Genomic DNA, 12,514 nt, shown 5'->3' on the forward strand with positions numbered 1-12,514 from the left:
CATCTTTGCAAGAATCACAGTAATCTGGAAGGGGGTGTCGACGCTCCGAGCGGCGGGGGCGGGGCTGCTGGCGGGTCTCGAACAGATGACGGCTGCACCCCTGCCCGGCTCCGTCAGCTCAGGCTGCGGGCTCCGGCCCCCTTCAGCCTCCGGCCTCGTAAAAGCCACGAAAGCCTAACCATACTGAAGACCCACCGCCCGCTCTCTTGGCCCCCAGAGCAGGGAGCGCTCCTGTCGGTTCCTGTCCCCAACCAGGGCTGACTGTCCCAGACCACCCCAGACCCACGTTTTAAACGGAGCGCCCAGGGCCCTGTGGGATCAAACTCGGGCCCCTGCTTTTGGGACCAACTCTGCAGACGGAAACAGCCTCGACTCCTAACCCAGGGCTTTCTAGGGACAAGGGGGTGGGGACAGCCACTTAAAGGGGGTTCATGACCCCCCTTTCATGGCGAGCGGGCGGTTCTTCCCGTGCGTGCTGGACAAGGCCCTGGTGGACCTTGGGGTCCACCTTGGAAATTCCTCTGGGACCACCTAGAATAAAGAGCCCGACATCACGACCAGAGGCTGAACATGATTTTGTCCTTTATTGAACACCCCGTCGGCGCCGAGGGGCGAGCTCGCTACCCACACCCACCCCTTGCCCTCAGCCCCTCAGAAGCACCTTCTCTGAACCACGGATGCCCCGAACTCTTTGAAATCGGCGGAGGTGACCCACATCTGCTTGAAGCTGCTCAGGGAGGTGACGATGGAGGCCCCGATCCACGTGGAGAACCACCTGTCCGGGGGAGCCGTGATCTTGATGGGGGTCCCTTTGGAAGCGAGCTGCTCCAGCTCCCTCAGAAGACGGTCGTCGAGGCCCTGGAACAGAGTGGTGCCCCCAGACAGCACGATCTCCCCAAAAAGGGTCTTCTGGATATCCGCATCACACTTGGTGATGCTGCAGGAGACCATCTTCGAGAGGCCCGGGTTCTGGACGCCCAGCTGCTCGGGTGCGAACAGGGCCTCGGGGGCCTGGTGCAGCTGGTCCCCGACGTAGACGACGTTCCCATCCGGCAGCTTGTACTCTCTGACGACCTCCTCCGGCCTCCGCGACAGCTCCTTCTCGGGCTCCAGGGCCACGTAGCACAGCTTCTCCTTGATGTCGTCCACCAGGGCCTTGTCCAGCACGCACGGAAAGGACCGCCCGCTTGCCAGCAGCAGCCGCGTGAGGTGCTCCGTGATGTCCCTTCCCGCCACGTAGAGCTTGGTGACCGCGTGAGGCAGGGAGTACCCTTCGAAGATGGGGACGGTGCAAGTGACCCCATCCCCGCTGTCCACCACCAGGCCCGTGACGCAGGCAGAGGCGTAGAGGGCCAGCACGGCCTGGTCTGACAGGTAGAAGGCGGGCACGTTGAAGTTCTCAAACATCATCGTGGCCATCTTCTCCCGGGCCTCCCTGGGGTTCAGGGAGGGCTCCGTCATGAGCACCGGCCGGTCGCTGGCCTTCACCCCCAGCTCCCACTCAAACAGGTGTTTGCAGAGCCTCTCCATGTCCTCCCAGCCGGTGACCAGGCCCCGCTCGATGGGGTAGCGCAGCTGCAGGACCTCCCGCTTGTGCACGGCCTCTTCCCCCACGAAGTATTTCTTCTGGCTGGCCCCCGCCGAGGGCACCTTGAACTTGGGGTACCCCACCACGGAGCTGATGACGTGGCGGGGCCCGATCTCTCCAGAGAGGCCCGCTTTGCAGAGCCCGGAGCCGTTGTCAAAAATCACAGCGGGAGAGTCCAACGCGTGTGGATTAAACATGCCTGCAGTGTCCTAGTCCTCTTCGGGCTTCACCAAAACGCAGGCAGAATGCCGCCGGGCCACTTTGTGACGCAAGAGGCCTCTCTGGAAGTCCGGAGGGCACAGGGTTCCGCTGCTCTGCGGTGACTCCCCGCAGGCTAGCAGGCGGCCGGTCCGCAGGGGCCCTTCATCCTCGTGGCAGGTCTGCCCTGCTCTCAGGCAGCCCGGGGGCACCGTGGCCCTTTCAGGGGTGACGGTCCCACATGTAACAATCCAGCCAAGCAACAATTGTCCTCAGCCAGCGGCAGAGGGCCTTTGGGGCTGGGGGGTTCTGGGGCCCCGTCCTCCTTCCCTGGGGAGACTCCAAACGGCCCAGGGCAAACCAGGCCCACAGGCACTCTTGCTGGGCCTGTGGGCTGAGGAAGGGCTTGGAACCCGGGGAAGCAGCCGGCCCAGGCCCGCATGGAGGACTGGTGTCTGCTGAGCGTGGCCTCCCCTTGCTAAGAAGAGGGCCCCATGCCAGACACGGGTGCGGTGTCCACGAGCCACCACAGCAGGCACCAAGATGTGTGGCCTCCCCCAGGTAGCCCTTGGGGATTTGTCTTCCCTTCACCCCGCGACCCCTGGCTCCCATCCCACAGGACAGATGCAAAGCGACGTGCTCTGGGCCCGCAGGCTTCCCTCTAAGCAGGCCTGTCCCTGCTCTGGCTTGAGGTCAGGGCCCCTCGCTGCTCTCCACGGCCTGGACGCACTGGCACAGAGCGACGTGAAGTGATGTGTGGGGTGGAGGGCATGACCTCTGAAGACGGGATCTGATGTTCCCAGAGCGGGTCACCCCATGTCTGTGGACCATCACACAGTCAGCCACACGTACTGAAGAGTGCTCAGAAATGACCAGGTCAAGGAGGAGGCCAGCAGCATGGCGGCTCAGGGGCAAGGCTGTGGGTCAAGCCCGAGGAGCCAGGCAGAGGGCCGCGTGGTGGGGCTCCCAGAGGCCCGGGCCAGCAGCCCTGAGCCCTGGAGGGAGGTGGTGGGCCTGGGGAACCCACGTTTACCTGATGACCCTTCCCCTCCCGGCACATCCAGAATCCCGCTCGGGTCCAACTCTGTCCTCAACCCAAGAACCCAAAGAACCACCCCTCCAGAACTCCCAGCCTCCTCCGCCGGTGTGTGTCGGGCTGACCGTTCTAAACCCAGCAGATAGAACAGCAGTTAGTCGTGTGGTGTAGACCCCCGGTGTAGGTGTGTAATCTGTATGTGCAGTGTAGACAAGTGGCAGGTATGTGAGTTCATGGGCACACTCAGGGCTAAGCCCTGGATAAGAATCAATAAAAACTTGGCCTTGGGACGCCTGGGGGGCTCAGTGGGTTGAGGCCTCTGCCTTCGGCTCAGGTCATGATCTCAGGGTCCTGGGATCAAGCCCCACATCGGGCTCTCTGCTCAGCGGGGAGCCTGCTTCCTCCTCTCTCTCTGCCTGCCTCTCTGCCTACTTGTGATCTCTGTCTGTCAAATAAATAAAATCTTTAAAAAATAAAAACTTGGCCTCGTTGGACATTTTCCCTGAAAGGACCCCTCCAGGTGGAAACTGAGTCCCATGTGGGGCGGGGTGAATGCCACGGGATGGCCCCTGATGGAGTTGGTGCCACCCACAATGGTCATCAGCGGGCCCCGTAGGGGATCCAGGATCTGGGGGCCCCGACATCCACGGGAATGTGTCCCTGTTAGGCTACTGACTGGGCGCTCAGTGGAAGGCGGTGTCTCGGGGTTCCAGCCTGCTGACATCACAAAAGGCCTGTGAATCTGGGGTCTCGGGAATTGCTAGAATTTTCTGATTGTCGCCAGACACTCCAGGCCGAACCAGGAGGAACACGCTCTCGGGATTTCTCAATTTTGTCCCCAACAGGGCCCACACGTCAGCTTCAGACACCGGGTCACCACACACGGGCGGCATGTGGGTGTGTCCCCGTGGGCCGGGCCTGGGGCATTGGGCGTTTTCAGGAGGGACAGAGGAGGAGAAAAGGACCAAGGGTGAGGCACAGCTTAGACAGACCCGTGGGTGTGGGCACGTTCTGTGGCCACCGGTTTCCCTGTTGCTCTAACAACACACAATCACCACATCCCGTAGGCTGGCAGCCTCTGACCCACGCGCAGGTCACACAAGCACGCGCGCTCACCCTGGCCCCTCCCTGAGCTCCCCAGACCCAGCTCCACGGTCAGCCCCCCAGTTAGGTCCAGGACATGTCCACCTGTCACCAAACCTGGGTGGCTCTCCATTCTGTGACCCCTGCCGGCTCCACACAAGCTGAGACCCTCGAGGACACAGCTGGGAATGCTGGGCCAGTGTCCGGCCAGTGGTTCCAGTAAAGCCATCTGAGCATTTCCGGGACTGCTTTCCCAAATGGGTTCCCTCTCCCCCTGAGTCTGAGAGATGTGCTGCCCCTTGTCGGGGGCCTGGCACCGCAGCCCTGCCCGACAACCCTGGACGCTCATGGCCGTTGGGTGCTGTGTGCCAGGCGGGGCGGCGAGGGAGGGTCCTCACTCCACTCTTCTCTGCACACTTGGAGAAGCGACCCCCAGCCCGGAGGCGCCTTCCCCACCGCTGGTCCTCTGGGCCAGCCGCTGAAGCCTGGTCCCGGGCTGGGTGGTGGCTTCTGCCCCATCATTAAGTGTCCACCTCATGGGGAGAAGACCCACCACCAAGAAGTGGGCCATGCTCCGGGGGCGACAGCACGGGGCCGCTGAGAAAAACCAGTGGGTCTACGAGCCACAGCCTACGTGAGGTAGTGCTGGTTTCCAGCTCCCAGCCGGGGGCAGAAATTCCAGCCCGTGCTGCTCTGGTGCCTGGGAACCTTCTCTCCAGCCTGGTGTCCTCCTCACGTCTGAGGCCATCGTGGAAACAACTCCCCCCCCACCCCGCCCCGCCCCTCCCACCCCCTGGGTCTGCAGGTCTGGGAGGCACAGCACGCCTCCTGGGCAGGTGTCCACGGCGGGGCCCATGGGCACCCTTGCCACGTCAGTGGAGGCACTGCTCCACGTGGCTGAGCATTGGCTGCAAGGTCGCGTTTGCTGTTAGCACAAGGACATCACCCCTCCTCAGGCTCCGGCTAGAAGCCCGTCAGAGGCTGCCCTGCCCCCACCCGGGGTCAGCCATGCCTCATAAATCGCTTGAACGAGTTTATGGGTGAACTAGCTGTAACTCCATCTCCCTCCACAGGGCAAGCCTCGCCACCGCGGTGGTTCTGGAGGGCACTCGTTTCCGTCTTACACAGGAAGGCTCGCTCTTATTTCTGGTCCAGCAGTCATGCCCAACGGCAGCCCTCCCCAGCCCCCACACGACCCCCACCTGCCGTACCCTCGGAGGAGCCCCAGCCCTTGGTGGGAGGTGCACAGCCCCTGGGCAGTCTTGGAAAGCTGCCAGGCATTTAGATGGGAGTGGGCAGCCGTGGACCTGCTGGGGACCCCTGCTGCCTACTGCCTGGGTGCAGCGTGACTGGGCCACCCACGCCCTGGGCTGGGGTCGCCCTGGCTGTCCCTTTGGCCCTGGTTCCATCTGCCCCTGGCGCCCAGAGCCTCAGCCAATTAGTGACCTACAGACTGGGCTCATTAGTTGGGGCTGACATCTGGCGCCCAGATTCTATTTGTAAGGATCTGGTCTGGTGTCGGCCAGCAGCCTGAAGAAACAGGCCAACTCTGCAGGTGACAGGATGGGCACCCCTCTTGCAAGAGAGAGAGTTGTGTACATGTCCACGGGGACTGTGGGAGTCCAGGGGCCACAGGGGCTTGTAGTACGCCCCCAAGTATCTTCTCTTTCACCTTTTTGTCCCCGTCGTCCTCAGGGAGCTCAAAGCTCTGAGCGCTCTTCCTGGTGTCCTGGCCCTTTTGAACCTCTGGGATGGAACTCGTGTCACATGTCCATTCATCCATTTTCCATCCACCATCCAACCATCCAGACATCTGCCCACCATCCATCCATCCACAGTCCGTCCATCCATCCATCCATCCATCCGTCTGTCCACCATCCAACCAACCGTCCCACCCACCATCCACCCATCCATCCACCCACCCATCCATCCAAATACCAGACATCCGCCCACCCATCTGCCCATCTGTCCACCGTGCATCCATCTGTCCTCCCGTCTGCACCCCCCGTCCACCCACTCCCCCACTCACCTATCCCCACCCATTATTGTCCAACCTCTTGTCCAGTGACCCTCCCTCCCTTCCATCCCCCTTTCTTCTCTTCGTGGCTGAAGTGAACATCCTCACTTGTCTTTGTCCACCTCCTTCCCTGGTGACCTTCAGGCTTCACCAGAGCCTATGGGTCTCCACAGCTGACGGCAGGGCCCCCACGAGGCGCTCCCTTCCAGCCAGCTGGGTCAGACCGGCACCCCCGGGGGGCTCCTTTCCCCGCCTCCCATGAGCGTGACACACTAAACCGGGCTGCATGGGCAGAACTGGCTCACCGCAGCCGACACGAGCTCCACAAGCCAGTGTCCACGGTTCAGTGCGGGGACGCCGCGGGGTGGGAAGGTGAGGCAGACCGGGTTAGGGGAGAGGCGGTCTGGCGGGGACACGGACAGCCAGCCCACACCCTGGCTGTCCTGTCCATCTGCTGGCGGCAGGAACCCACAGGCCAGGTCGCGGGGGCCAGGCGAGCAGTGGCTCGGCAATCGCTGTCCGCGGGCTGGGTCTCAGAGCCTCCCCGCCCCCGCAGCTGCTGGGCAGGTGGAGTACGCGTCCAACCCAGGCCGCGGAGGAAGGGGAGAGAGCCCGGACTTGAGCTACCAGGAGGCAGGAGAGCAGATGGGGTATAGGCAGAGGACAGGACAACCGTGGCTGGCCCGGGCTCCGCCCACCCCAGGGAACACGGGACAGGCTTGTGAACAGCACCATCCTCCCCAGCCCTAGAATTATAAATCTCCGGGTCCCACCCTCCTCCCTTCACAGGACAGTGCCTGCGTGTGTTGGGGGGTGTGGGGTCGGGTCCATCCTGCACCCGTCCGAGGCCAGAGAGGCTTCAGCCCCCGCGGGACTGAGTCGAGGTGAATGGAGACAAGAGACAGCTCTGGACGTGGCACCTGGGGTGAGAGGCCTCTGGGTCAGAGCCAAGCGAGCCCAAGACGCCCCACCCTCCCCCACAGGACAGCGGCAGCCCCGGGCAGCTGGGACCCCCTCTAGCGTCCCTGGCTTTGCTCTTCTCGCTTCCAGAGGCGGCCGACTTCAGATCTGAAGAGTTACGGCAGTGAACACAGTAGACAAAGTCCCCGAGAAGTCCCTCCCCGTGGCCTGAGGCTCGTCCACGCAGCCCCCGTGAGTGCTCCGTCCAAACCTTCCAGATGCTTCCAGCCACAAGTACATACAGAAACACCAGATCTAGGCTTTCCTCTGCAGGGTGCACACAGCCCTGCCCACGGCTCTGCCCTTCCTGCCTGCACGCATGGCGCACTCCTGTGCTCGGGGCCGGCGGGGCGCAGACACGGCCTCCTGAGCGCCTGCCCGGAGACCGGCTTGTGCTTTACCCAACTCACCAACCTTTTATCCCTCCCCAGGTCTTGCACTGAACACTGTTCCCAGGGCTTTGGTGTTTTAAAACTTACACACGGGCTTCGGTGTTTAGACGCTCACCACAAGGCCGAGTTGGTACTCGGCTTGTCCACATCGGCGTGCTTGGTGTGTCCCTCCGGGGCTAGATTCTGACTCAGGGACCCCCACGGCCGAAGGCAGGCACGTTCGCAGTGAGGACTGAAGCTGCCAGGGTCGGAGTCCCCACTTTTGAAGGATGAGGAGCCCCGTCCGTTCTGGGTTTCGTAAAGCCTCCGCGTGGGAAGGCAGAGCAGGGGTGGTTGACATCGAGCTGCCCACTGTACGCACGACTGGAGCCCACGGCCCAGGCAGCTTGACCCACAGACATGCATCAGCCCAGCCCTGGAGGCCGCGCTCCCTCTGAGGGCTCCAGGGAGGGACACCCCAGGCCTCCATCCGGGCTCCTGATGGCAGCAGAGCTCCAACCCCTTCTGGCATTCTCCCTGCCTGCACGTGTCGTGGCCAAACATCACCCTTTTACAAAAAGCACTAATAGTGGATTAGGGCCCCCCCAATGGCCTCGGGTTAACTCTGTCATCTGCAAAGACCTTCCTTCCCAGCGAGGCCACATTCAGGGTTAGGGCTTCAGGCTAAGAACTTACACCTGCCTGCTGAGGACTGCGCGTGCTGGTGAGGAGGCGGGGCCCAGCGGGCATCGGGGCCGGGGGAAGGCCGCGCCCCGGTACAGAAAGGGGCCAGAGGAGTCGCCGGTTGCTATGCAGCAAGTTAGCACGAAACACAGCAGCTGAGAACAGCCAGCGGCTCCTACCCTGGGGCCTCTGCGGGTCTGGAATCTGGGCCCCACTCAGCCGGGTGCCACGGCTGGGGTCCTCTCGAGCCTTGGCGGGGAGGCCGGGCTGGGGGTCGGCTTCCAAGCTCCCACGCGAGGCTGCGGGCAGGCCTCCGTCCCTCACCACGTGGGGCCTCTCGACAGAGCCGCTCGCTTCCCTTAGAGAGAGAGCGAGTGTGAGCGAGCACGCGTCCCGGTCAGCAGCCACAGCCCTTTTATACCGAATCCCATTCCCCCCGCTGCTCTCTGTGGTTCAGGAGCCTGGGATTATGTGGCATGCCGGGGCGTGTGCCGGGGGCAGGAGTATCGGGGGCTACGTTGGAGGCTTCCCACACGGGGGCCATGGACCAGAGCGCTGGGACATCACCAAGCACGGCCTGTCCGGCCTCAGTTTCCTGAGCCGTCCGAAGGAGTGCTGTGTTCTGGAGCTGCGGGAGTCCACGGAGAAGGGGCAGCATGGCTGGGGCACCGTGGACCAGGGCCAGCTGGCTGGCGGGCACCGCCTCTCTTGGGTCCCCGAGACATCAGCTGGGGCTTCCGACGGCCACGGCCGCTGGTTCTCCATGCTTCGAAATGTCACATCGGACCTGAGACGTCGTCCCCCATGCACCCCGATGAGACTTCTTGGGCCCCTTGCCACCGAGCATCTGTGTGGACGCTCACCCCACCTGCCCCAGACCCGCGGCCTGGCCAGCCGTAGCTCCGGCGGTGTGGCCCTCAAAACAAGAGGGTCTCCTGCCCCCTGCTGGCGCCCAGCAGAAGTGTCAGAAGACCCGGGTGCCCGGAGACGTCCCTGGAACAAACTGCGGCTTGTTAGCTTCCGACGAGGCAGGACACTGGGGGAGGAAGAAAAAAAATCAATGTTTGCTAAATAGGGAAAAAAATCACCCTGCCTCAGTGGGGAAAAGGCTTATTTTCAAGTGTATTAAAGTGATTACCCAGAGGACAAGCCGAAGCGAATGAACAGGCGCGTGCGGTGGACAGTCATCGGTTCGCCCAGAGAGCTTCCGAGGGGCAGGGCGCACGCCCGCCCCCAGCCCGACACGGCCCGGCTCTCGGCTTTAATAGTTTATCACAGTCGGGGGCAGCGTCTCGGTGAGGACAGTCCCTGGAGACGCTCAGCCGACGTGTACATTTAGTCGGTGATAAATAACCGGGAAAAGCACGAGGCCCGGAAGGATCCCAGATTTAATTCAAATAATTTAAAATCTAACGTTGAAAGAGCTCTTTGCATTCATGCGCCGTCCGTTTTTCCAGCGGGAGAGAGAAAAGGCTTTGTGTTCAGGCTGGGGGCAGGGTGACGGCGGGAGCCCGCGGGTGGGGGACTAACCTCTTTACCATGTGCTGGCGGCCGCTGGGAGGGGCGGGCGGCCTTTCGGAAAGCCGGACATGGGGGGAGGAAGATCGCGCTTGTCTGTGGACTCCCCTCCTGGTGAAAGGATTTTTGTCCACGGTGGGGCCGCCAAGGGGGCAGAGGGGGCCTCCCCTCCTCACGGAGGCCCAGGTTTCCCCCAGCCCAGGGATGGAGGGGTCTCCGGGTAGAGTGCCGGGCGCCCCCACGGGGCGGACGGGGCAGGATGGCGGGTCCTACGGTGCTCCCCGCACAGCCACGGCCCTTCCAGGGAGGGACCCCCCCAGGCAGCCACAGAGGAGGAAAGAGGCTGGGGGCCACCGGGAGCCGGTCCCCGCAGACTGGGGTTGTGGGCGGTGCAGGCCTGAGGGTCTGTGTTTGGTTTTGAGGAATTTGCGGAGCTGTGTGCCCTGGGATGATGGGGTGTCCCCCAAAGACGCACGGCCCCCTGAAACCTCAGAACCGGGCCTTACTTGGAAATGCACGTGATACTAGCTGGTCATCTTGCCTTCGGACGGACCCCGATCCAGTGACCGGAGGACTCAGAAGGACAAGCGGACGCCCAGGGAGAAGGCCGCCACTCGGCGCAGGCCCAGGTCGCCGTGGGCCTCTGTCGCGAGGACCGCTGGCCATGATGGGAGTGTGTGACGCGTGACGGGGGTCTCCCTCGGAGCCCCCAGGGGAGCCAGCCCCCACACAGCTCCCACACCATGAGAGACCACCTTGCTGGGGCTGGAAGCCCCACACTCGTGGTGTCCAGCCGGACGGCCCACGAGGGCTCACAGAGCCATGGTCCGCCGTGTGAGTCGGGCGGGCCGGGACATGCATTCACCTGTACCACGACAGAGAGCGACGTCTTTCCTGGGCGCGGCTTTGAGGTGGCCCCTGGCGCTCTGGGTCCCCAGACACACCCCTGCGGCAGCTTTCCCCGCAGCCTCTGACGATCCCAACTCACCTGTCAAGAACGACCCACTTTCCCTTTTCCTTAGACGGTCACCTTTTCTGTTTAAGAGACCCCACGGGACCTTTGCGGGATGGCAGCCATACAGCTGCATCTGGCTGTGGAGTTTGTTCCTGGCTTAGACGGCGGAGGCCTTGGCGCGTCCTCAGCGAGGAGCAGAGGCCGGAGAAGCGCTTGGCAGAGGGAGGCTGCCCCGCCCCCGCCCCGGGTCTGGGCTCCAGGCTGCCTGTCCGTGATCCCCGGGCATCTCAGGCCGCCCCCATGTATGTGTCACCTGAGCCAGGAGCGCCATCCGCTTCCGGGCAGCTGGACACAGATCCAGGCTGTGAGGGGTGGGCAAGGCCTCACTAGAAACAAGCAGTGTCCACCCTTGTGACGCGCTCCGTGGCGTTCGGGGTGGGGCAGGGCCGGTGGGTCTGAGGTCTGGGTGGTGCGTGTGGACGGGTCGGTGGACCTGAGGCCAGACCCCAGCTCCTGGAGCCCCCGCAGGGGTTTCCTGACCTGGTGCAGAGAAAACCACAGCGGGGGCCTCGGTCCCTCATCCTGTCCCCTGAGCTGCTTGGCTCAGCTCCCTGGAGTCAACAGCCATCATCTGGCTCAGGACAGGTGCCCGGTGTCCACCTGCTGCCCCAGGGAGGAGGAGCCCAAATGGTCTAGAAGGTCTGCGAGTCTCCTGGCGTCGCCAGCCAGGTGCCACCCGCTCCCATCCTGCGGGCTGAATGAGAGCCGTGTCCAGCCTGTCCAGGGACCCGAGGCGAGCTGTCCAGTCCCAACGCCCTCCTCTCTGCCCTGGCCCACCCTGCTCCCCGACACTGGCTTCTCCCCAGTTCCTCAGGATTCAGAGTCTCGTCTCTCTGCCCAGAGAGATTTTCCTCCAAATCTCCAGATGCCAGCACCTTCCCCACAGCTGGTGCTCAGCATGGTGACCGTGGACGTCGGCGTGTGTGAGAAGGAGCTCGGGGCCCCGGGGGCACCGACAGCAGCCACACGTGGCTGGCAGCTCCCACACTGGCCATGCAGGTGTAGGTCACCCCCACCCCTGCCAGGGCCCTGAGTCCCAGTGCTCAGTGACATACTGGGCCACACCACACGGAATCGCCGTCGCCGCCTCCCACCCCATCCTGGCAAATCGGGCTCGCATCCCACTGTGATCCCCACCCGTGACTGGGCCTATCTCTCCCATCAGAGCTCATGCTCCCCAAGGGCCGGGGCTCTGTTCTGCGGGGAGCACCATGTCCCTGAGCCACCCAGCCTAGCACCTGACCAGACAGCAACGTTGGGAAGAATGAGTGAGTGAGTGAGTGAGTGACTGAGCGGGAAGACCCTGACCCTGACCCTGACCCTGGCCCGACCCTGACCCTTCCCAGAGCCCAGCTTCCAGCCCTGAGGGGGAGGTGGGTTCCCAGGGGTGGGAGCAGGGATCTCACGGCAAGAGTGCCCACAGGGGGAGGCGTGCCCGTGGTGGGAGGGGTGCTGCCCCGAGGAAGGAGCCCCAGCTGAACCAGTCCCTCCCTGGGTCCCACCGGCTTAGCCCCCCGGGCCTCCCATGAGAGCAGTGACTTCCTTTTTTTGTTCGTTTCTTCTCGGGGTGGGGGTGGGCTTCGGCCAAGGACAAGGGTTGAGCGGCCAGCCGGGGTTCCCATCACCCACTGGACATGGCATGGGGAGGCTGGGCCCAGCTCTGGGCAGCGGCAGCCCGGGGACACTTCTCAGCACCCCGAGGCTGCAGGCTCAGCTCCATGCAGACCCCTGGGACCCAGGGCGGCCGGGAGCCTCCATGCTGTCCACGTGATGAGAGAAAGGCGGGGGGCCACGCGTGGGTGGCTCAGAGCCTCTGCCTGACAGGACACCTGTCACCTCCGCTCACATCCCACGTTTCGTGGCCCCGCCCACCTGCAAGGGCCCCCGACATGCCAGGTAGTCAGGCGGGGTGCGCGCGTTTTCCGAGGTTCTCCATGGCTCTGCATGTGTGGGGTTGCCAACTCCCGGAACACCGGCCCTTCCTAAACTTTCGTCCGGTTTATCTGAAAGTCGGACATGGCTGGCTGTCCTGTGCTTGTGCCTG

General features: G+C 63.5%; 1 protein-coding gene across 1 annotated transcript; it reads right to left on the reverse strand.

Annotated features, from left to right (window-relative positions):
* Positions 1–568: 568 nt before the first annotated feature.
* ACTRT2 (actin related protein T2) lies at positions 569–2,003 on the reverse strand. The gene has a single exon (XM_047726955.1). The coding sequence runs from the start codon at positions 1,783–1,785 to the stop codon at positions 652–654; it is 1,134 nt and encodes a 377-aa protein (XP_047582911.1). The 5' UTR covers positions 1,786–2,003; the 3' UTR covers positions 569–651.
* Positions 2,004–12,514: the final 10,511 nt, after the last annotated feature.

The sequence above is a fragment of the Lutra lutra genome, chromosome 4, assembly GCF_902655055.1.
Source record: "Lutra lutra chromosome 4, mLutLut1.2, whole genome shotgun sequence".
In the NCBI taxonomy this organism is placed as follows: domain Eukaryota; kingdom Metazoa; phylum Chordata; class Mammalia; order Carnivora; family Mustelidae; genus Lutra; species Lutra lutra.

Coding starts and splice junctions, on each gene's coding strand:
- ACTRT2 (XM_047726955.1), bottom strand. CDS start 1,785: ATGTTTAATCCACACGCGTTGGACTCTCCCGCTGTGATTTTTGACAAC.